We start from the raw sequence: 23,767 nt of genomic DNA, 5'->3' as shown, positions 1-23,767 counted from the left end.
TGCTTATTACTTTCTGTAAAGAAAGATATTTTATTATATGCTCCATATAACAATATGTTTCCATTTGGATAGAAAATATAGTCATGAATAATTCCTTCAAAGGGATCATTTTGAGGTTGAAAGGAAGGAGGCCATGTTTTGTTAAGGCACTCAAAATACCATTTATTTTTTAAAAAAATCTTCAAGGTGACATAGCTAAACCGATAGAGAACATAGATTATTCTAGCTAGTAATTTGATTACAATGTCTTGGAATCATTCAAAATTTCAAGGGAGATAGTTTGAAGATCCTCCTTCCTGTGATGAATTTCTAAAGCACTGTCTTTGCATTTCACACATGACTGAAGAGCCAAACCACTGTGTTCCAAAAACCTATCACGGAATTCTGAGGTCATAAAATAATATACAATGGGATCAAGACAGCAATTCAGATTCGCAAGACATAGAGAATGATGTGAAAACATATGGTGCTCTTAATAAAGGAACAGTTTGAAAAGACATTCACCATCATAAAGAATGGGAAGTTGAAGTGGTAAGGAGTGAAACACACAATGAACACCACTGCACACATCAGGACCATCCACAAAGCCTTTTTTCTCTCTTTGGTATTCTGAAGGGGAACTTGGAATTCTTGTAAAGATTTTCTCATTTTCCATGTGCAATAAGTAATAATTACAACAGGTAAAAAAAACCCTCCAAGTTCAGCTACAGTTATCATGCCAATGGAGGAAGCCATGCTAATGTGTTGAAACACTAAATCGGCAAAGCAGGATTCAGTGTTGTTGGTTAAGCCAGAATGTCTCAGAATTGGAAGTGGCAAACAGGCAGTCCCCACAATGATCCAGATGGCAGCACTGATGCCCACATCATACCTACGCGTCCAGTTTCTGGCCCTAAAGGGTTTGAGCAGAAAGTAACACCTCTGAAGGCTGATGCATGTCAGAAAATAAATGCTGGCATACATGTTGAGATACTTCAGGTAGAAGCACAGCAGGCAAAGGGCCTTCTGGAAGGGCCAGTGGTGGCTGATGTAATAGTAAATCCGGAGGGGTAAGGACAGCATGTGAGCAAGGTCAGCCACAGAGAGGTTGATCATGAAAATGATGGCTTTATTTTTCTTGCCAATGAAGTGGCACAGAACCCACAAGACTGCACAGTTGGCCAGAAGACCAAGGATGAATATGAGGATGTAAGTGGTTGCATAGAGAGAGTACTGAAATGACACTTGAAGATCAGTGCACTTTGTTCTTATACTGTTTGTGCTGTTACTTCCCATCTTGAGGATGTATGTTCCTTCCTTAAGGAAAGCATTAGAGTGATGATTTCTGCAGAAAATAGAGTAAAAATAAGGTCAAGGGCATGCCAGTTCATATTTGGGTATACAAATATATTTGTGTCCTGCCAAAAAAGTATTCAAGTATTCAAGTGTGAACTTTCACAAATTCAAAAGGTATTTTTTATGTAAGCTGAGAATATCATGGCAATCTACAAATATATAACAGCATTGTGGAGCATATTTTTAGAAATCAAGAAGATCACTGTTTTGGCTATAACCTTAGTCAGGTTTTCCCTTAGTAGTCAGAAGGAGTAATCAAACATAGAGATAACCAACAAGCAAGATCTTACTGCAAAATTTCCCCAGACATACATTCCAACACTTTCCTGGGTTTCTATATTTCAGTATTACAGTTGTCTCCACCTGCATTTTCAAAGTTTGAGATCTAGCTGAGTTTCCAATCATTAATGCTGGAAAAGATTAAAACTGAATCAATTTTAAATTACAACCTTATCAGGGGTTAGGTGACTGCTGAGATGAGTCTGTGAACCTTTGGGAATGAAACACAAGATAAGGGCCTGGGAAGGGCTGGCAGGTCACCAGTCCTTGAAAGGATGGAAACTTGGAAAAAATGGTGCAATGCAGATAAACTTTAGCTCCTTCAGAATTTGGGCTGAGGGCAAAATTAGTCCTGCTTGTATGTCATGACACTTTTCTTGAAGCTTCTGTAGCTTTAAAGATCTGTGTTTATTAATAGAATTATGTCAACTTCAGACATTCACATTTATTGAGACTATCCTTGCCACCATTTCAAACAACTACCAGAGTATGTGAAAAACTAGAAGGTATCTAGTGGTAGTTACAGCAAAAAGGGCTATCTCTAATTCAGATCCTGAGGCGAGTTCAGTGAAAAGTTATTAATTTTGAATTGTTACATTTTTAACAATCATAATTGTTAAAGAGTTCTTCCTTCTAGTGAGTTAAAATCTGTATCCCTGTCATTTTAACCTAGTTCTGCCTATCAATGTCAAGTAAAGTTCACCTCCTGTTGCACATGAAACTCTTTAAATATCTGAAGACAGCAATCCTGTCTCTATCAAATCTTCCTTTATCCAGGTTCACCCCTAAATTCACGCCTAAAATGCAGAGTCCCTCTTCTTGGTTTTCTTTTGGATCAGATCATTATTGCTTTTGGCCCCCAACCACTATAATACAGCTATTTTAACCTTTGAAAATGACAGTTTACTCAAATGTTTAATATTCTTAGGAAATATAGCATGCCTTTGATTGTAGAAACAAAAGGCTAAATGGAATTTTAATATTCCCTTGTATTTTTTATTGCTTGCAAAGGCAGTTTGTTTCACATTTTATGGAATTAAAGGGAAATTGAGACACACTTAACATTAACTATTGAAAGCAATATAAAGTCTAAGACAGTGCCTATTCAACCCAAAATACAACTAATTGAAATTGTAAAAACTCAGTCAACACACACACACAGCCTATACAGTGCCAAATCATCTATTTGATGCCTTTAGACTGACTACATGGTGCTTTCAGATAGACTGTATTTACTGAAAATTCATTGCAGTCAACCAGCTCATTCAAGTAAACAACTACTTTGAATGTTATTTTCCACTGAGTTGACTATTTTGCTAAATCAGCCAGTTAGTCTAGCAAACTGTAAATTGAGCCAACACTATCTGTTTTTGTGGTCTGTTTGTTTACCCACTGAACTAACTAAAATAATTGATCTTGTATTCTGTATACTCAGTTTAAATAAAAAGCTATGTAAGTGTGAACCAGGATTATCTTTTTTTTTTGAACCAGAATTATTCTTGAAATAAAATTTAGAAAATAGTTAACATACATGAAGTCTTCCCTGATCATCTTTGGTTTTGTTATAATAATAATTAAAAATCACTGAATGCCTACTTGGATGAGGTGTTATGCTAAGTACTTTGTATACACTCTCTCAATCTGTCCCTCACAGCAATCTTATGCAACAATATAACATTACCACTGTTTTACAGCTGAGGAAATTTAGGTCCCAAGAAAGGCAAGCTTCACCTCCTCCAAGAAGACTTTCTTGAACTCTCCAAACCAGAGGTCACTTCAACGGCCTCACAGTCCATAGTTCTGATCATTTTTCTAGTGAGAATGCATTTAATACACTTAACAACGTGCTGTTATTACCTTTGCATGTAGTCTCTTTTGTTCCTCTAAATAGATTGCAATCTCTTACATATCAAAGACTCATTCTCATACTACTTTCTTTCCTCCATAGTAAAATGTCTCCTCAAATGTTTTGAACATATTAGGGATGAACTAAGTGTTTGTTGAGTGAATGACTTGAATGCATGATGAGTGGATAAATCGGGGGAGTGGGGGGAGTCGCACTGAGAGAAAGGGCGTGTCTGGGGAATCAGAATTTAGATGTGATATTTGATTTGACCACCAGGTGTCATAAGTATACCAATGTTCAAATATTTTTAAATATTTAACACATTTCTTTTAAAATTCCATTAAGGGAGAAGTTATACTAAAGGAGAGAAGTATCAACAACATCTTGTGTAACATCAGAAGAAAAATCCTTTAAAGTGCATTTTAGAGAGTTTTAATTTATTTTATTTTTTAGCTTCCATACTTCCTCATTTAGATCTCTGAAAATAGTTGGGCTTCTAAATTCATTAGAGATCCCTAGAATATTAGAGCAGTTAAGGACCATCAAGATCTCCTGATCATGACACTTCTTATAGATGAGAATACCAAGGCCAAAAACAGGGAGATTAAATTTTCCAAATTCACAGGATCTTCTTACCTTCCACTACAGAGTAATTTTTACTTTTCCAGGAACTTCTAAGATGAAATCCATATTTTTGTAATTACCTAATAATAATACAAACTTTTAGAAATAAACCAATGCCAGATTTTAGAACAGTAACCTTGACAATGAACTATTAAAGCAAGAGTGATTAGGTTTTTTTCCCAAATATTCTAGGACAAATACAGTGTTTTTAAAAAGCAGAATTAATATTTTTTGTTCCTAATAATAAGATTGTGTAAAAAATCTGCTTAACAGGGTGCCTGGGTGGCTCAGTTGGTTAAGTGTTGGACTCTTGGTTTTGGCTCAGGTGATGATATCAGCGTCTTGAGATTGAGCCCATGCTGGGATCCATGTTCAGCTCCCAGAGTCTGCTTGAGATTCTTTTCCTCTCTTCACCTCCCCCTGCTCTCACTCTCTTTCTTTCTCTCTCTCTTTCAAATAAATCTTTCTAAAAATCTGTTTAACAGTCTTAGATTAGGTTGTTTTTAAACTTGTTATTTCTTTATATAAGGAATACAGTTTCACATTAGAAAATAGAGATAAAGAAAAACAAAATATATACACATCATCAATATTTCCATTGCTAACATTTTGGTGTATAACTTACATTTTCCCCCATGCTATAGATCTATAAATGAATACATTTATAGATATTTTAACCAAATTTGACTCATATACACATACTCTTTTATAATTATAGTTTGTATTCAATCATAATTATTATGAATATAGTATCATTAATAAATAGACATTTTATTAGTAATCATTTTATTAATCAATTTATTAATAAATAATCATGTTAATGGGTACTTAGAATTTCATCAGAATTATATACCATAATTTATTTTACTAGTGGACATTGAGGTAGATTCTTCATTTTTCACTATTAGAAACAATGCCTTGCGAAACATTCTTGTACACCCATCTTCATACATTTGAGCAACTATTTTCTCTGAATAAATTTTTTAAAGTAGAATTGCTAGGCTTTTGATCAATAATACCAAATTATCCTCCAAGAAGACATCCTAAGCTAATTCTCTTTCAAATTCCAATGCTAATGCTTTCTCATAATATCACAATGCCAATCTATTTGTTTTCCAAATATATCAAATTCTTTTCAGCTGAAGGAAGACGTATGGTGTACAGAATTTTGACTCATTCTTTAAGGCCTAATTCAGTAATTACTTTACTTAGTCACAAATCAACCCAGACAGAATTTATTATTCCCACCTTAACACAGTGGTTTTCAAACTTGAGCGTGCCTCAGAATCATCTGGAGTGCTGTCCCACCCATGGTTTCTGATTTAGTAGGTCTGGGTTAGGGCCCAATAATTTACATTTCTAATAAGTTCCCATGAGATCCAGGGACCACACTGTCCTGTATACCAGCAAGTATTGCATTTTATCTGGGAAACCAGTATATTATCACCACATAAATATTGTGAATCATTTAATTAATGCTGTAGGCTGAATGTTTGAATGTTTATTGCACCCTAGAGTCATATGTTGAAACCTTATCCTAAATGTGATGGTGTTTGGACTGGAGCCTTTGGGAAGTAATTAGGTCTTTAAGGGATTAGTGCTCTTATAAAAGAGGCCCCAGGGAAATCCCTTGCCCCTTCCACCAGTGAGAAGATGGCCATCTATAAGCCAGAAAGTGGACTTTCAATAGACACCAAATCTGACATCTTGATCTTGGACTTCCTAACCTCCAGAACTCTGAAAACTAAATATTATTTAAGACACCCAATCTGTAGCCTTTTGGTTATAGCAGCACAAATAGACCAAGATAATCAGACATTCTTTTCCAATCTGAAGGAGGAAATGCATGGGTATTTTGTGACCTAACTTTCATAACTGTGTAGTAAAATCTGGCTTATTTATCTACATCCAATTATTTCTCCTATCTTGACCTTGTGGGGAAAAAAAAGTGATAGTAAAAACAAAACAGAAACAATGACAAAAATATTGCATTATGCTTAGGTTTTAGAAAACAATCAGGATTCTTATGTTTAAAAAAAAAAACTTCTAGGGGTGCCTGGGTCAGGCTCAGTCTGTTAAGAGTCTGACTCTTGATTTTGGCTTAGGTCATGATCTCAGGGTCCTTAGATTGAGCCCCACACCTGGCTCTGTGCCGGGTATGAAGACTGTTTAAGATTCTCTCCCTCTGCCCATCCCCCTGCTGGCATGCTCTATCTCTCAAAACAAACAAAACAAAACAAAACAAAAAAATATTCTATACTTCTCAATGCTATAATGAAAAGATGAGCTTTATTTTTTTTTGAGGAAAGCAAGATGGAAGGCAGATGGGGACCCTGTTTCAACTGGTCCCCTGAATTTAGCTGGATATCTACCAAACCATTGTGAACACCCACAAAATCAACCTGAGATGTAAGAATATATATCTGGATCTCTACAAGCAGAAAAGCAGTTGCTTTTGGCAAGGTAGGAAGGGCAGAGTCATGAATCTGAGGGAGATATTGGAAGATAAACAGAAGGGGGAGGGAGCTGCCATAAGCTGACTCCTGGAAAGTAATAACATGGGAGAGCAAAATCAAAACCCTTAGAAATCTGCTCAAGTAAGAGACACCCCTCCCTGAAGGGGGCCCTGGAAATGAAAAGACAGAATTCTAGGTAGGGCATTGTGGTCTTGGGATACAAGGAACCACAGAGCAAAAGTGGGTTTATGAACTGGTAGGGTGCCCAAGCAGTGGAACCAGGAAGCAGATTATGGTCAGCGAGCCCACGAAGGGACTCTCAACTAGGATCGCCAGAAACCACAAACCAGGCAGGTCGATATCCACTCTTTCCTTGAACAGACTAAAAAAATCTGGAACCAGAGCCTGCAACAGGGCAAAAAGTTGCAGAACAGTAGTAGCCGGGAAAAGGCTTTAGGGTAGAACCGGACCTGATTTTGGAGCTTCTAGTGCAAGCCGGAGCCCACAGTCGCTCACAGTTTTAAAAGCAGAAAGGGCAGAGATACTCCCGAGCCCCTGAAAATACTTCTGGGAGAGTAGCTGTGAGCACACACTGCAGAAAGCTGCGGTTTTCAGCAGCACAAACAGAAGTTGAGACTGTTTGTCCTGCAGAGTTTATTAAAGAGGGCAGACTCCGAATTTTCTGCTCTGGGCCAGAGGTTTGGCGGTGGCCATTTTTGCTCTGATCCCCTGAAGAGGAGTGGAAAAGCCCCAGGATACAAAAGACACTCTGAAGTCCAGTTTCCACTGAGCCCATCCCCCAGACAGGGGGTGGGGTAACTCCACACTAGCAGGTACCTGAGAAACAGAGTGGCAGGCCCCTCCCCGAAGACAGGCTGGAAAATAGGTAGATGACAATCCTTTGGTTCCTGTAAGACTGTAATATCCCAACACAAGGAGAAAATTGTATATTGAGCTCTAGATGTGGCCTTACAACTTGTTTATTTTTCAGATATAATTTTCCTTTCCTTTCCTTTTCTTTCTTTCTTCTTTTTTTTTTCCTTTTCTCATGCCGTTTTCCACTGCCGTATTCTTTATACCTTCTCATTTCAACTAGATGTCTATTATACCAACTCATGTTTTCATAGGTGCTTTTTAACTTGTATTTTTACATACCTATATTTTTTATAAAAATGCTTTATTTTAGCCCGTTTTTCACTCTACTCAGTTTTACCTTTTTATATATACAAATTTTACTTTCCTAGTAATTTTGAGACGTAGTGTCCTCTAAAACACAGACCAAAATACACCCAAGAACTAATGAAACACTCTGCTTTGTTCATACTGAGAGATTATAACCCCTCTTCCCATTCCCCCTTTTTAATTTTTTTATTTTCTATTACATGTATATATAGTACATATTTTTAATTTTTTAATTTTTCATTTTTTTACTTTTATTCTTGTTCATTTTGGCTTTGTTTTTTTCAGTGGTGGCATCTGACCATGCCGGATATTGCTAGGGTGCATCTAATTTGGGTCGTGGTTGATATTTTGAACTCTGTCCATTCATTCCAACAGCCAATGACAGAATGACTAGGAGGAGAAACTCTCAACAAAGAAAAGAACCAGAGATAATGTTTCTGCCACAGAACTAATGGATATAGATATAAACAAGATATCAGAGACAGACTTCAGGATAGCAATCATGAAGTCAATAGCTAGGCTTGAAAAAAGCATTAGTGACAATATAGAATCTCTAAGGGCAGAAATGAGATCTAATGAGGCCAAACTTAAAAATGCTATGAATAAGATGAAGTCTAAACTGGAAACTCTAACAGCCAGGGTAAATGAGGCAGAATAACAAATTAGTGATCTGGAAGATAAACTGATAGAAAGGAAGGAAGCTGAGGAAGACAGAGATAAGCAGCTAATGGCACATGAAAATAAACTTAGAGAGATCAATGACCCTAGGAAATGCTCCAATGTCGGAATTATTGGGATCCCCGAGGGGGTGGAGAGAGAGAGAGAGAGGACTAGAAGGTATATTTGAACAAATCATAGCTGAGAACTTCCCTAATCTGGAGAAGGAAACAAGCATTTGAGTCCAAGAAGCAGAGAGGACCCCTTCCAAAATCAATAAAAATAGATCAACACCCTGGCATAAAATAGTGAAATTTGCAAGTCTGAGAGCCAAGGAAGCCATCCTGAGAGCATCTAGGGGGAAGAGATTTCTTACTCACAGAGGGGGGAACATCAGAATAACATCAGGCCTGTCCACAGGGACCTGGCAAGCCATAAAGGGCTGGCAGGACATGTTCAGGGTACTAAATGAAAAGAACATGCAGCCAAGAATACTTTACCTAGCAAGATTGTCATTCAGAACAGATGGAGAGATAAAATGTTTTCATGACAGACAGAAACAAAGAATATGTGACCACCAACCCAGCCCTGCAAGAAATATTAAGGGGGATTCTGTAAATGAAGAGAAATCCCAAGAGACACATAGACCATAAAGAAACAGAAAACCTACAGAAACAGAGATCTTACAACCAATACAATGGCACTAAATTCATATCTTTCAATAGTTACTCTCAACATAAACAGGCTGAATGCACCAATCAAGAGACACAGGGTTTCAGATTAGATAAAAAAAGCAGAACCCATCCATATGCTATCTACAAGAGACTCAAGACACCTCCAGGTTGAAGGTAAGGGGATAGAGGACCATTTACCATGCCAACAGACCTCAAAAGAAAGCTGGGGTAACAATTCTCATATCAGACAAATCAGATTTTAAACCAAAGACTGTAGTAAGAGATGTAGAAGGACACGATATCATACTTAAAGGGTCTATTCAATAAGACCTAACAATTGTAAATATCTCTGCCCCCAACATGGGAGCTAAAATACTCAACAAGATCATAGCCAATAGCACATTAAAGGATTATCCATAACAACCAGATGGGATTTATTCCTGGGATACAAGGGTGGTTTAGCATTTGCAAATCAATCATCCTGATAGAGTACATTAATAAAAGAAAAGACAAAAACTGTATGATCCTCTCAATTGATACAGAGAAAGCATTTGGCAAAGTACAGCATCCTTTCCTGATTAAAACTCCAAAGTACAGGAATAGAGGGGAACATACCTCAATATCATAAAACCCGTCTATGAAAAGCCCTCAGTGAATATCATTCTCAATGGGGAAAAACTGAGAGCTTTTCCCCTAAGGTCAGGAACACAAAGATGCCCACTCTCACCATTTATTGCTCAACATAGTACCAAAATTCCTTGGCAAGAGACAACAAAAAGAAATAAAATGCATTCAAATTGGCAGAGAAGAAGTCAAACTCTCTCTCTTCACAGATGACATGATACTTTATGTGGGAAATCCAAAAGCCTCCACCACCAAGTTATTAGAACTCATACAGGAATTCAACAATGAGACAGGATACAAAATCAATGCTCAGAAATCAGTTGCATTTCCTAATTTATCTGGTCCACAGCTTCCTCCACTCTATAATGTATAACAATGTTGTGTACATTCAGAGTCAAGATAATATATGCAATGCATGTATCTACTACATAGTAATACTGCAAGAAGTGCTATTATTCTAATTTATTTTGTATATTTCTCCTAAGTCATGAAAGAAGGTGAAATATAAATACATTTCCAACCCCAGCTTAAGTTCCTTGTACCTCTGACTTCTCCAGTCCTTGTTGACTTCAACTTTCTTGGAATAGCTGATGTATCTAACAACTTATACTCCAATAACATCAGTGTTTACTAACAATTAAATTTACTGATCATTGACTACGTGCCATCCACTTTAGATATATTATATCATATATTCCTCATGACAATGCTATAAGGAAGGGAGATACTGTCTTATTCCCATTTGACCACTAACAAATTATCAAACTCTTACTTATACATTATTATCTCCAACTAGTACATTATTTGCTATTATGTCTAGAGTGTGGATCACGAATACTAGTACCTTGACAAATCCCTTATCTGCACTAAAAGACAGACTACACCAGTAGTGGGCAGAGAATCTTACTGTGTCAATCCCACTGCAAGCATCCATGGCTTGATCACTGGCCTTTTCAGGATTTTCCCAGTTTCCCTTCACAGTCATATAGTTATTTTATATTCTCCAGGGACTCTGGCCCTTAAAATTGCTTTAAAGTAGATAACTCCATTCATTCTATTTTGAAACTTTCAGCCTTTCTTAATAACTCCATTCATTTTATTTAAAGCTTTCAGGCCTTCCTAAAATAATAGCTTTTCTTTTCTTTTTATTATGTTATGTTAATCACCATACATTACATCATGAGTTTTTAATGTAGTGTTCCATGATTCATTGTTTGCGTATAACACCCAGTGTTCCATGCAGTACGTGCCTCTTTAATACCCATCACCAAGCTAAACCATCCCCCCACCCCCTCCCTTCTAGAACCCTCAGTTTGTTTCTCAGAGTCCACAGTCTCTCATGGTTCATCTCCCCCTCCTATTTCCCCCCTTCATTCTTCCCTTCCTGCTATCTTCTTCTTCTTTTTTTTTTAAACATATAATGTATTATTTGTTCCAGAGGTACAGGTCTGTGATTCAACAGTCTTACACAATTCACAGTGCTCACCATAGCACATACCCTCCCCAATGTCTATCACCCAGCCACCCCATCCCTCCCACCCCCCACCACTCCAGCAACCCTCAGTTTGTTTCCTGAGATTAAGAATTCCTCATATCAGTGAGGTCATATGATACATGTATTTCTCTGATTGACTTATTTTGCTCAGCACAATACCCTCCAGTTCCATCCATGTGATTGCAAATGGCAAGATTTCATTCCTTTTGATGTTGTATATATATACAATAATAGCTTTTCAAATGGCTTTTAGGTGGTTGTTATTCCACTTAGAAAGATTCTCTTTTCTCCAAATGCAGGACCATGAATGTTTCCTACCCCTCTTGGCAATGCTACTGGTTTCAGATAGCAAAAGGCTTAGGAACAGAATAGTCTCACCACTATTGTGCTCCTTTGGCTGTGTCTGAGTCTCACATTTCTCACTGAAGACTGAGCCAAGCAGACATGGTTGCAGATCACAACTTCTTCAGAAAGGTTAGCAGCAAGAACTATGGTAAGTTGCCTGCGTATGTATGTCCCAACTCATTTGCCCCAGAACTGGAGGATGCTACCTGCAAGAAATTTAAAAAAAAATCATTTGAATCTTCATTTTGACCTCATTTGGTAAGGTACAAAGTGGTAAATTAACTTGCCTAGGGATGAAGAAATTCACTGTTAATTAGATTTTGAAATGTGGCTAAAAATAAACCTCTCACTCAAATAATCTTTCTACTTCACCAGTCTGCCTCCGTGCTGAGAGAAGAAAGTGCTATGTAAACCTCCCCAAAACCAAGGGCACGAATGGTAGGTGGAAAGCATGGAGCAGATTAGCTGTGGCTCACTGAGAAGCAGAGATTAGCATTGATAGGAATTTTTGACCTCACTAACAGCCTTTTCTATTATCCTCTGCCTATAACAGCCATTATTTGGAGTATACACAAGACCTGTGTCCCTTCCCCCAGTTATCTCATTTTATGTACCGTCAAATGCAAAACAATACTTTCCTAGGCCTTAGAACACAGCTTTCCCTCTAAATATAATGGATATTAATTAATTAATGTACATTTTGCATCCCTTCAGTGTATTAGGCATTGTTTTAGGTACTGATGATAAGATGGTATGTAGGCAGACATGGTCTCTGCACTCATGTAAATTGTAATCTCATACTATATCCACCCCATCCTCTCCACCCAAGAAATAATACTCATTTATTAATAAGTGTATGTCTCATGAGAATTTTAAATTAAAATGTTTTTTTAATTTTCTCATCAAAATAAATTAAAATATTTTAAATAGAGTGTAGTATTCCTCCAAAAACCATGCTATTTTACTAGAATCACCATACACTAGGCTGACCATATATTCTGATTTGCCTGGAACAGAACTAGTTTACATTTGTTATTGCAGTGTAATCAATAATGATACTACCTTTCACTCTTTAAAGTGTCTTAGTTTGGATAATGGCATATGATCACTCTGCCATCTGCCCATTCACAAAATCTAGGTGATACCTTTAACAGTTACACCTATTAATACCCACACATATCCCATAAATTCTATCTTCCTAATTTCTAAATTTAGCTACTTCTCTCTGCACCACCTTTATTCTAATTTAGACAACCATCATCTCTTTTTTTATTATTATTATGTTATGTTAATCACCATACATTACAGCATTAGTTTTTGATGTAGTGTTCCATGATTCATTGTTTGCGTATAACACCCAGTGCTCCATGCAGTACGTGCCTTCCTTAACACCCATCACCAGGGTAACCCATCCCCCACCCCCTCCCCTCTAGAACCCTCAGTTTGTTTCTCAGAGTCCATAGTCTTTCAAACCATCATCTCTTTATTACTTATTCTTACCAGCCTTTATCAGTTCCCTCTACTTCCAATTTTGCCCGTTCCAATAAACATATTTTTCATTTTTTTGAAGATTTTATTTATTTATTCATAAAAAACAGAGAGAGAGAGAGGCCGAGGAAGAAGCAGGCTCCCTGCTGAGCAGGGAGCCCGATGCCGGACTCGATCCCAGGACCCTGTGATCATGACCTGTGCCGAAGGCAGACACTTAACCATCTGAGCCACCCAAGAGCCCAAACCTATTTTTCATTAAAGTGATCTTTCTGAATTCCAAATTTTATGTCACTATTCTGTTGCCTAATTCTTCCAAAGATTCACCTGTATCTAAAAACAAAAACAAAAACAAAACAAAACAAAACTTCCTTACTATGGTGTATTAAGTCCTGCAGGCTTATCTTTCCAACCTCATTTCTATAGCTCTACACTTCCCCACAATTCTCTGCTCCAGCCATGCTGAAGTACTCACATTTTCATGAATGTGTGCTGCATTCTGATATATTGATGAACTTGAATAAATATTTTATGCTCTTGGAATATTCTTTTCCCACTTTTCATGTGACTAATTTTCCTTCAGCTCCTAATTTAGAATTATCTTCTGGAAAGCCTTCCCAGATTTCTCTACAAGTCTGACTTAGGTACCTCTCTGTGCCTTGATAAGATCTCATGCTTCCATTATAAACTGGATCATAAACTGGATATTATATTCTGAGACATATATTGAATTTTTCTTGATCAAGTGTACATCAAGAGAAATAGAAAAGTTCCTTACACACATTAGATATTCAAAATGCATTTGTTTATTGAATAAATTAAGGAAATGATAGAATCATAGGTGCAAGATAAAATTAAAATTGTTACAAATTAGCAGTAAGCATCCCCATCCATCTCCCACCCAAATAACAACAGGTAAACCTACTTGTAAGATTGTCCTGAAAACTTCCGATTGCAGATAAGATGGAATAAATCTACTCCATCCTATTATTCTTGATAATCATGGCTAAAATACCTAGATAAAACATAAAACAAATGTAAGAGGACTCTAAGATGTAGAGAAAATAAAAAAAAGACTGGCTGAGGATCTCAAGACTCAAGGAACAACATGACATTGAGTGTGTGTGTGTGTGTGTGTGCACGTGCGTGCATATATGTATGTGTTGTTTCCTGTATATCCTGGACTAAGCACTGAGGAAGCCCACAGTTGAAAAAAAATTTCAAAAAAATGGCTGAAAATTGGGGGGCAGAGCAAGATGGTGGAGGAGTAGGAGACCTAGATTTTGTCTGGTCTCGGGAATTCAGCTGGATAGGGATCAAACCATTGTGAACACCCACGAACTCAACAGGAGATCGAAGAAAAGAATAGCAACAACTCTCTGAAGAGAAAAGCAACCACTTTTTGGAAGGTAGGGCATGCAGAGAAGTGAATCCGAGGTGATATTTGGGAGGATAGATCTCGGGGGAGGGGGTCTGCGTCGGCTGCTTATGGCAAGTGATAGAGCCACGGAGCACAAAATTGAAAGATCACTTTTAGTCGGCTCTGCTGAGGGACGTCACTCCAGGGGCTAAGCGGGGGTGGAACCCTCGTGGGACACTGTGGCCTCAGGACCCTTGGGGTCACAGAAAGACCGAGGGTGCCTGAGTGTGGCAGAACTCCCAGGTATCAGAGCGGGGAAGCTGGCTGCTGAGATGGAGCCAAGGAGCAGGCTCTCAACTCGGGATTACCATAAACTGATCCACGGCACAGTCGGGCCACTGCTTCTCCAGCAGGGACCCAACAAGCGGCAGATCCGGGGAGACTCTCCTTCCTGCCCCAGGAGGAGTGGCGTGGGAGCACACTGCAGGGATCTGCTGAGTTTGGAGACACCACACCGAGTCAGGTGTCAGAGATAGAAATGCTCGGTCAGAGGCCAGGTGAGCACGGAGTGCAGCCAGAGACTGGGGAGATGGGAGTGATTGACTGCTTTTCTCTGGGAGCTCACTGAGGAGCAGGGCCCCGGGTTCTCAGCTTCTCTGGGGCAGAGATTGGGAAGCTGCCATTTTCACTCTTATCCTCCAAAGCTGTACTGAAAGCTTGCAAGGAACAAAAGCTCCCAAGAGCAAACCCAAACAGATTACTTAGCCCGGACCAGGCAAGGGCGGGGCAATTCCGCTTCAGGCAAAGACATTTGGGAACCACGGCAACAGACCCCTCCCCCAGAAGATCAGCAAGAAGAACCAGCCAAGACCAAGTTTACCAATCAATGAGAACAGCAGAACTCCAGAGCTAGAAGTATACTGCACATAGAATCCATGGCTTTTTTACCAAGATTCTTTAGTCTTTGAAAGTTAATTTTTTTAACTGTCTTTTTTTTTTAATTTTTCTTTTTCCCTTTTTCAACCAACATCTTATCAATTCCTTTTTAAAAAAACGTTTTTATGTTTCATTTTTAGAGTCATATTCTATCCCCTCATAGTAGTTACCCTTATTTTTGGCATATATATATAAGTTGTTCTCTCTTTAAAATTTTGAGATACAGTTTCTTCTAACAGATCAAAATATACCCTAAATCTCTAGTGTATGACTTTGTTCTAGTCTCCTGCCTGATCCCATTCTCTCCCTTTTTTTTCTTTTTTCTTTTTAGAACCTCTTCTTTCTTTTTTCAAACAACTTCTTATCTTATCAATTCCTTTATAAAATCTTTTATAATTTTCATCTTTACAGTCATATTCCATCCCTTAATCGTATTAACCCCTATTTTTGTACATATATAAGTTTTTCTTTCTTTAAAATTTTGGGAGCCACTTCCTACTAACAGCCCAAAGCACACCCAAAATCTAGTGTATGGCACTGATCTATGCACCAACTTGATCATATTTGATCATATTCTGTTTTGTTTTGTTTTGTTCTGTTTTTGAATATTTTCATCTTTTTCTTTTTCTTTTTTCTTTCTTTCACTTTCTTTTCCCCTGGTTTCAGGTCTCTTCTGATTTGTTTAGAGTATATTTTCTGGGGATGTTGTTACGTGTTAGCATTTTGTTCTCTCATTCATCTATTCTCTGGACAAAATGACAAGATGGAAAAAAATCAACTTAACAAAAAAACAAGAGGCAGTACCGACTGCCAGGGACCTACTAAATACGGACATTAGTACAATGTCAGAACTAGAGTTCAGAATGATGATTTTAAAGATACCACCTAGGCTTGAAAAAAGCATGGAAGTTATTAGAGAAACCCTTTCAGGAGAAATAAAAGAACTAAAATCTAACCAAGTCGAAATCAAAAAGGCTATTAATGAGATGCAATAAAAAATGGGGGCTCTAATTGCTAGGATAAATGAGGCAGAAGAGAGAATTAGCGATATAGAAGACCAAATGATGGAAAATAAAGAAGCTGAGAAAAAGAGAGATAAAAAATTATTGGATCATGAGGGCCAAACTTGAGAGATAAGTGATACCATAAGATGAAACAACATTAGAATAATTAGGATCCCAGAAGAAGAAGAAAGAGAGAGAGGGGCAGAAGGTATATTGGAGCAAATTATAGCAGAGAACTTCCCTAATGTGGGGAAGGAAACAGGCATCAAAATCCAGGAGGCACAGAGAACCCCTCTCAAAATCAATAAAAATAGGTCAACACCCAGACATCTAATAGTAAAACTTATGAGTCTCAGAGACAAAGAGAATTTCCTGAAAGCAGCCTGGAGAAGAGATATGTAACCTACAATGGTAGAAACATTAGGTTGGCAACAGACCTATCCACAGAAACCTGGCAGGCCAGAAAGGACTGCCAGGATATCTTCAGAGCACTAAACGAGAAAAATATACAGCCAAGAAGACTATATCCAGCTAGGTTGTCATTGAAAACAGAAGGAGAGATAAAAAGCTTCCAGGACAAACAAAAAATGAAGGAATCTGCAAACATGAAACCAGCCCTACAAGAAATCTTGAAAGGGGTCCTCTAAACAAAGAGAGAGCCTAAAAGCAGCATAGACCAGAAAGGAACACAGACAATATACAGTAACAGTCACCTTACAGACAATATAATGGCACTCAATTCATATCTTTCAATATTTACCCTGAATGTAAATGGGCTAAATGCCCCAATCAAAAGAGACACGCTATCAGATTGGATTAAAAAACAAGACCCATCGATATGCTGTCTGCAAGAGACTCATTTTAGACCCAAAAACACCCCCAGATTGAGAGTGAGAGGGTGGAAAACCATTTACCATGCTAATGGACACCAAAAGAAAGCTGGGGTGGCAATCCTTGTATCAGACAAATTAGATTTTAAACCAAAGACTGCAATAAGAGATGAGGAAGGACACTATATCCTACTTAAAGGGTCTATCCAACAATAAGATCTAACAATTGTAAATATGTATGCCCCTAACAAGGGAGCAGCCAATTATATAAAGAAATTAATAACAGAAGCAAAGTGGGCGCCTGGGTGGCTCAGTTGGTTAAGCAACTGCCTTCCGCTCAGATCATGACCCAGAGTCCTGGGATCAAGTCCTGCATCGGGCTCCCTGCTCGGCAGGGAATCTGCTTCTCCCTCTGACCCTACCCTCTCTTGTGCTCTCTCTCTCTCAAATAAATAAATAAAAATCTTTAAAAAATTAAAAAATAACAAAAGCAAAGAAATACATTGAGAAAAATACAATAATAGTGGGGGAATTTAACAACCCCCTCACTGAAATGGATATATCATCTAAGCAAAAGATCAAAAAGGAAATAAAGACTTTAAATGACACACAGGACCAAATGGATTTCACAGACATATTCAGAATATTCCATCCCAAAGCAACAAAATACACATTCTTCTCTAGTGCCCATGGAATTCCTCAGAATAGATCACATCATGGGTCACAAATCAGGTCTCAACCAGTACCAAAAGATTGGGATAATTCCCTGCATATTTTCAGACCACAGTGATTTGAAACTAGAACTCAACCACAAAGGAAAGTCAGAAAGAACTCAAATACATGGAGGCTAAAGAGCATCCTACTAAAGAATGAATGGGTCAACCAGGAAATTAAAGAAGAATTTAAAAAATTCGTGGAAACCAATAAAAATGAAAAAACAACTGTTCTAAATCTTTGGGATGCAGCAAAGGCAGTCCTGAAAGGAAAGTATATAGCTATACAAGCCTTTCTCAAGAAACAAGAAAGGTCTCAAATACACAACCTAATCCTACACCTAAAGGAGCTAGAGAAAAAAACAGCAAATAAATCCTAAATCCAGCAGAAGAGAAATAAAGATCAGAAAGAAATCAATGAAATAGAAACCAAAAGAACAGTAGAACATATCAACGAAACTAGGAGCTGGTTCTTTGAAAGAATTAACAAGATTGATAAACCCCTGTCCAGACTGATCAAAAAGAAAAGAGAAATGACCCAAATCAACAAAATCATGAATGAAAGAGGAGAGATCACAACCAACACCAAAGAAATACAAACAATTATAAGAACATATTATGAGCAACTCTATGCCAGCAAATTAGATAATCTGGAAGAAATGGATGCATTCCTAGAGATGTATCAACTACCAAAACTGAACCAGGAAGAAATAGAAAACCTGAACAGACCTATAACCACTAAGGAAATTGAAGCAGTCATCAAAAATCTCCCAACAAACAAAAGCCCAGGGCCAGATGGCTTCCCAGGAGAATTCTAACAAACATGTAAAGAAGAATTAATACCTATTCTTCTGAAACTGTTCCAAAAAATAGAAATGGAAGGAAAACTTCCAAACTCGTTTTATGAGGCCAGCATAACCTTGATCCCTAAACTGAGAAAGACCCCATCAAAAGGGAGATTTACAGACCACTATCCTTGATGAACATGGATGCAAAAATTCTCACCAAAATACTAGCCAATAGGATCCAACAGTACATTAAAAGGATTATTTACCACGACCAAGTGGGACTTATCCCTGGGCTGCAAGTTTGGCTCAACATCCGCAAATCAAACAACATGATATAATACATTAACAAAAGAAAGATCAAGAATCATATGATCCTCTCAATAGATGCAGAAAAAGCATTTGACAAAGTACAGCATCCTTTCTTGATTAAAACTCTTCAGAGTATAGGGATAGAAGGTACATACCTCAATATCATAAAAGCCATCTATGAAAATCCTACAGCGAATATCATTCTCAATGGGGAAAAACTGAGAGCTTTCCCCCCAAGTTCAGGAACGCGACAGGGATGTCCACTCTCACCACTGCTCTTCAACATAGTATTAGAAGTCGTAGCGACAGCAATCAGACAACAACAACAAAAAAAAATAAAAGGCATCCGAATCAGCAAAGAAGTCAAACTCTCACTGTTTGCAAATGATATGATACTTTATGTGGAAAACCCAAAGACTCCATCCAAAACTGCTAGAACTCATACAGGAATTCAGTAAAGTGGCAGGATATAAAATCAATGCACAGAAATCAGTGGCATTCCTATACACCAACAAGACAGAAGAAAGAGAAATGAAGGAGTCGATCCCATTTACAATTGCACCCAAAACCATAAGATACTTATGAATAAATCTAACCAAAGAGTCAAAGGATCTGTACTCAGAAAACTATAAAATACTCATGAGAGAAATTGAGGAAGACAAAGAAATGGAAAAACGTTCCATGCTCATGGATTGGAAGAAAATATATTGTGAAGATGTCAATGCTATCTACAGCAATCTACACATTCAATGCAATCCCTATCAAAATACCATCCACTGTTTTCAAAGAAATGGAACAAATAATCCTAAAATTTGTATGGAACCAGAAAAGACCCTAAATAGCCAGAGGAATGCTGAAAAAGAAAAGCAAAGTTGGGGGCATCACAATTCCGGACTTCAAGCTTTATTACAAAGCTGTCATCATCAAGACCATATGGTACTGGCACAAAAACAGACACATCGATCAATGGAACAGAACAGAGAGCCCAGAATTCAACCCTCAACTCTATGGTCAACTAATCTTTGACAAAGCGGGAAAGAATGTCCAATGGAAAAAAAGACAGTCTCTTCAACAAATGGTGTTGGGAAAATTGGACAGCTACATGCTGAAGAATGAAACTGGACCATTTCCTTATACCACACACAAAAATAGACTCAAAATGGTTGAAAGACCTAAATGTGAGACAGGAGTCCATCAAAATCCTAAAGAACACAGGCAGCAACCTCTTTGACCTCAGCCACAGCAACTTCTTCCTAGAAACATTGCCAAAAGCAAGGGAAGCAAGGGCAAATTTAACTATTGGGACTTCATCAAGATAAAAAGCTTTTGCACAGCAAAAGAAATTGTCAACAAAACCAAAAGACAACCGACAGAATCAGAGAATATATTTGCAAATGACATATTGGATAAAAAGCTAGTATCCAAAATCTATAAAGAACTTATCAAACTCAATACCAAAGAACAAATAATCCTATCAAGAAATGGGCAGAAGACATGAACAGACGTTTTTCCAAAGAAGACATCCAAATGGCCAACAGACACATGAAAAAGTGTTCAACACCGTTCGGCATCAGGGAAATCCAAATCAAAACCTCAATGAGATACAACCTCACATCAGTCAGAATGGCTAAAATTAACAAGTCAGGAAATGACATGTTGGCGGGGATGCGGAGAAAGGGGAACCCTCCTACACTGTTGGTGGGAATGCAAGCTGGTGCAGCCACTCTGGAAAACAGTATGGAGGTTCCTCAAAAAGTTGAAAATAGAGCTACCATACGATCCAGCAATTGTACTACTGGGTATTTACCCCAAAGATACAAATGTAGGGATCCAAAGGCTTATGTGCACCCCAATGTCTATAGCAGCAATGTCCACAATAGCCAAACTGTGGAAAGAGCCAAAATGTCCATTGACAGATGAATGGATAAAGAAGATGAGGTATATATATACCATGGAATATTATGCAGCCATCAAAAGGAATGAGATCTTGCCATTTGCATGGTGGATGGAACTGGAGGGTATTATGCTGAGCGAAATAAGTCAATCAGAGAAAGACATGTATCATATGACCTCACTGATATGAGGAATTCTTAATCTCAGGAAACAAACTGAGGGTTGCTGTAGTGGTGGGGATGAGAGGGATGGGGTGGCTGGGTGATAGACATTGGGGAGGGTATGTGCTATGGTGAGCACTGTGAATTGTGCAAGACTGTTGAATCACAAATCTGTACCTCTGAAACAAATAATGCAATATATGTGAAAGATAGCTGGAGGGGAAAAATGAAGGGGGGAAATCGGAGAGGGAAACGAACCATGAGAGACGATGGACTCTGAAAAACAAACTGAGGGTTTAGAGGAGAGGGGATGGGAGGATGGGTTAGCCTGGTCTGGGGATTAAACAAGGCAAGTTCGGCATGGAACACTGGGTGTTATGCACAAGCAATGAATCATGGAACACTACATCAAAAACTAATGATGTAATGTATGGCAATTAACATAACAATACATTTTTTTAAATGGCTGAAAATTTCCCAAATTTTGTGCAAGGTATAAAGCTATGAATTCAAGAATTGAGTTCATCCTAAATGGGATAAATGCAAATAAATGTACATATAGACACATCATAATTAATCTTCAGACCTCTAAAGACTAAAAATCTCATAAAAGAAGAAAATAGATAAAAGCAATACATTATTCATAGAAAAACAATGATCCAAATGACAGATTTCTAATTTAAAACCATGGAGGCCAAAAAAATATCCTTTGGGAATCCTCAGGTTATGGAAACAAAGTTGACATGCTCTAAGATAATTGCTAAAGAAAATTCTTCAAGCCCAAAGGAAATAATAAGAAAAAAAATTAACATCAAGAATATAAAAAGAGGGGCACCTCTGTGGCTCAGGTCGTTAAGCACAAGACTCATGATTTTGGCTCAGATCATTATCTCAAGGTCCTGAGACTGAGCCCTGCATCGGGCTCTTAGCTCATTACAGAGCCTGCTTGAGATTCTCTCTCTTCCTCTCCTTCTGCCCCTCCCTGCCTCTCAAAAACAAATAAATAAATAAAATTTAAAAAAGAAAGAATAAAGAAAGAGACCAGTCACAAAATGGGGAAGGAACGCTATGGGGCAGTCTCATTTTGCCCTGAGCCAGCTTTGGAGCAGGGACTGGGAGGAGGCATCTCCCTTCACCTAGCCTATGCTGGGCTGTGTTTCTGGGCCCCCAGGTTCCCCTTCACCTCAACCTGACCCCCTTCCTACCATCCTTACACTGAGTGTGGGAACCTGAAACCCTGCAACAAAATGGTGAGACCTAATGTGGCCTTCTGGAGTGATTGACACCCATATAACATCTCTATGTCTCTCTGACTCTCTCTTTCTCTGTCTTTTGAGTTTCTCCCTCCCCCTACTTATCCTGACCGAGTGTGTCAGAAGCCAGGACTTTTTCTCTGGGTCTCTTTCCAAAATGCAGCCACCATCATCACCAACCTCTACAAAGAAAGAAAGCATGGATACCCATCAGTGAAGTTTTGATATTGGAATTCAAATTGGTTATCAGCAATGCAATAAGTACGTGTTGGTTTGGGTTAAAGAGCACTGAAGAACTATTCATAGAGAAGATTTGATCAGCTTCCTGTGTGGAAAAGTTCCTTCACCACAAAACCCTAGAGCTCCCCAAGACTGACTGTAGTGTCCCCTAACTGAGCTACTTCAATGTAAATCAGCTCATCTATAGACACTAATTTGCAACCCTTCTGGGAAAACATAGCTCTGCATGGTCTTAGTGGTACAATGGATAGTATAAGCATGCATTTGAGTATCCCAAGCTCTCCTACACATATAAGCAATAGATGGAATGCTAGTTGAAGGATAAATGGGCTCCATGTGTCAATGTGAACACTTTCATATCAGAAAAAAATGCACTCCAGGGCGCCTGGGTGGCTCAGTTGGTTAAGCGACTGCCTTCGGCTCAGGTCATGATCCTGGAGTCCCGGGATCGAGTCCCACATCGGGCTCCCTGCTCAGCAGGGTGTCTGCTTCTCCCTCTGACCCTCTTCCCTCTCGTGCTCTCTATCTTTCATTCTCTCTCTCTCTCGAATAAATAAAAATAAAATCTTTAAAAAAAAAGAAAAAGAAAAAATGCACTCCACTTGGACAATGGTGGAACGGAAGGTGTACCTTAGCCCAGTGTGGCCATTTGATTACAGAGTTGCCAATCCATAAACACAACATAATGATCTAAACTGCGGACATTTTCACACCCACCATGCTGCTTGAAAGCCACTTGATCCCCAACATATACTATTATTGCAAAGGAAACATGAGCCATCTTCCCTTATTAACTGTTTAAAACAAGTGAATTCTATAGTGGTTGCCATAAAAGGAAGTTCTAGGTATTTATAGTAGATGATTCTTGTAACGATGGCTTTCTTAAAACTATAATCCTAGCAGAGGATATCAGATATCATGTAGTCATTAGTAAGATCATCACAGGGAAACATATATCTGTTCCAAGGCTAAAAGTGACCTTACTTATATTTATTCTCAAAGGGAAAGGAAATATCAGATGTTTACTTGATTATAGAATGCTTTTTTTTTTTTTGTCCATTTCCTGCTGTGTTGATCATTTTGCTTCAACAGTATTGCCAGTTTCCTAAAATTATCTCAAACCCATGATTTGGCTTCCTGTCAAATCTACAGGCTTCCATTTTTTGTAGCAGCACTGTACCATGCACCTGGTTTCTATATAGTCACAGTGTGTAATTTCTAATGATTGGGCTGTGCCCTGTTTTTAGTTTTCCAAGCAGTTTCTAGTTCTGGTGA

General features: G+C 38.2%; 2 protein-coding genes and 1 pseudogene across 2 annotated transcripts in view; 1 reads left to right on the top strand and 2 right to left on the bottom strand.

Annotated features, from left to right (window-relative positions):
- GPR174 (G protein-coupled receptor 174) overlaps positions 1 to 11,626 on the bottom strand; it is a 181,061-nt gene extending 169,435 nt beyond the window's left edge. Inside the window, exon 1 of the mRNA XM_073880907.1 lies at positions 11,551 to 11,626. The gene's annotated coding sequence lies outside the window, so the exon portion shown is untranslated. The remainder of the gene's footprint in view (positions 1 to 11,550) is intronic.
- On the bottom strand, positions 1 to 11,668 carry LOC112831208 (putative P2Y purinoceptor 10). The gene is given in 3 exon segments (XM_025881460.2): positions 1 to 453; positions 456 to 1,324; positions 11,551 to 11,668. Coding segments are annotated over 2 exon segments (1,035 nt in total). The 5' UTR covers positions 1,276 to 1,324; positions 11,551 to 11,668; the 3' UTR covers positions 1 to 238.
- Positions 11,617 to 23,222, top strand: LOC112823301 (HUWE1-associated protein modifying stress responses 1 pseudogene; annotated as a pseudogene).
- Positions 23,223 to 23,767: the final 545 nt, after the last annotated feature.

This window comes from Callorhinus ursinus, unplaced genomic scaffold, assembly GCF_003265705.2.
Source record: "Callorhinus ursinus isolate GAN/ISIS: 27379988/994484 unplaced genomic scaffold, GSC_fseal_2.0 scaffold40, whole genome shotgun sequence".
Lineage (NCBI taxonomy): Eukaryota > Metazoa > Chordata > Mammalia > Carnivora > Otariidae > Callorhinus > Callorhinus ursinus.
The sequence above is the reverse complement of the archived record's forward strand: the minus strand, read 5'-3'. Positions and strand labels throughout refer to the sequence as shown.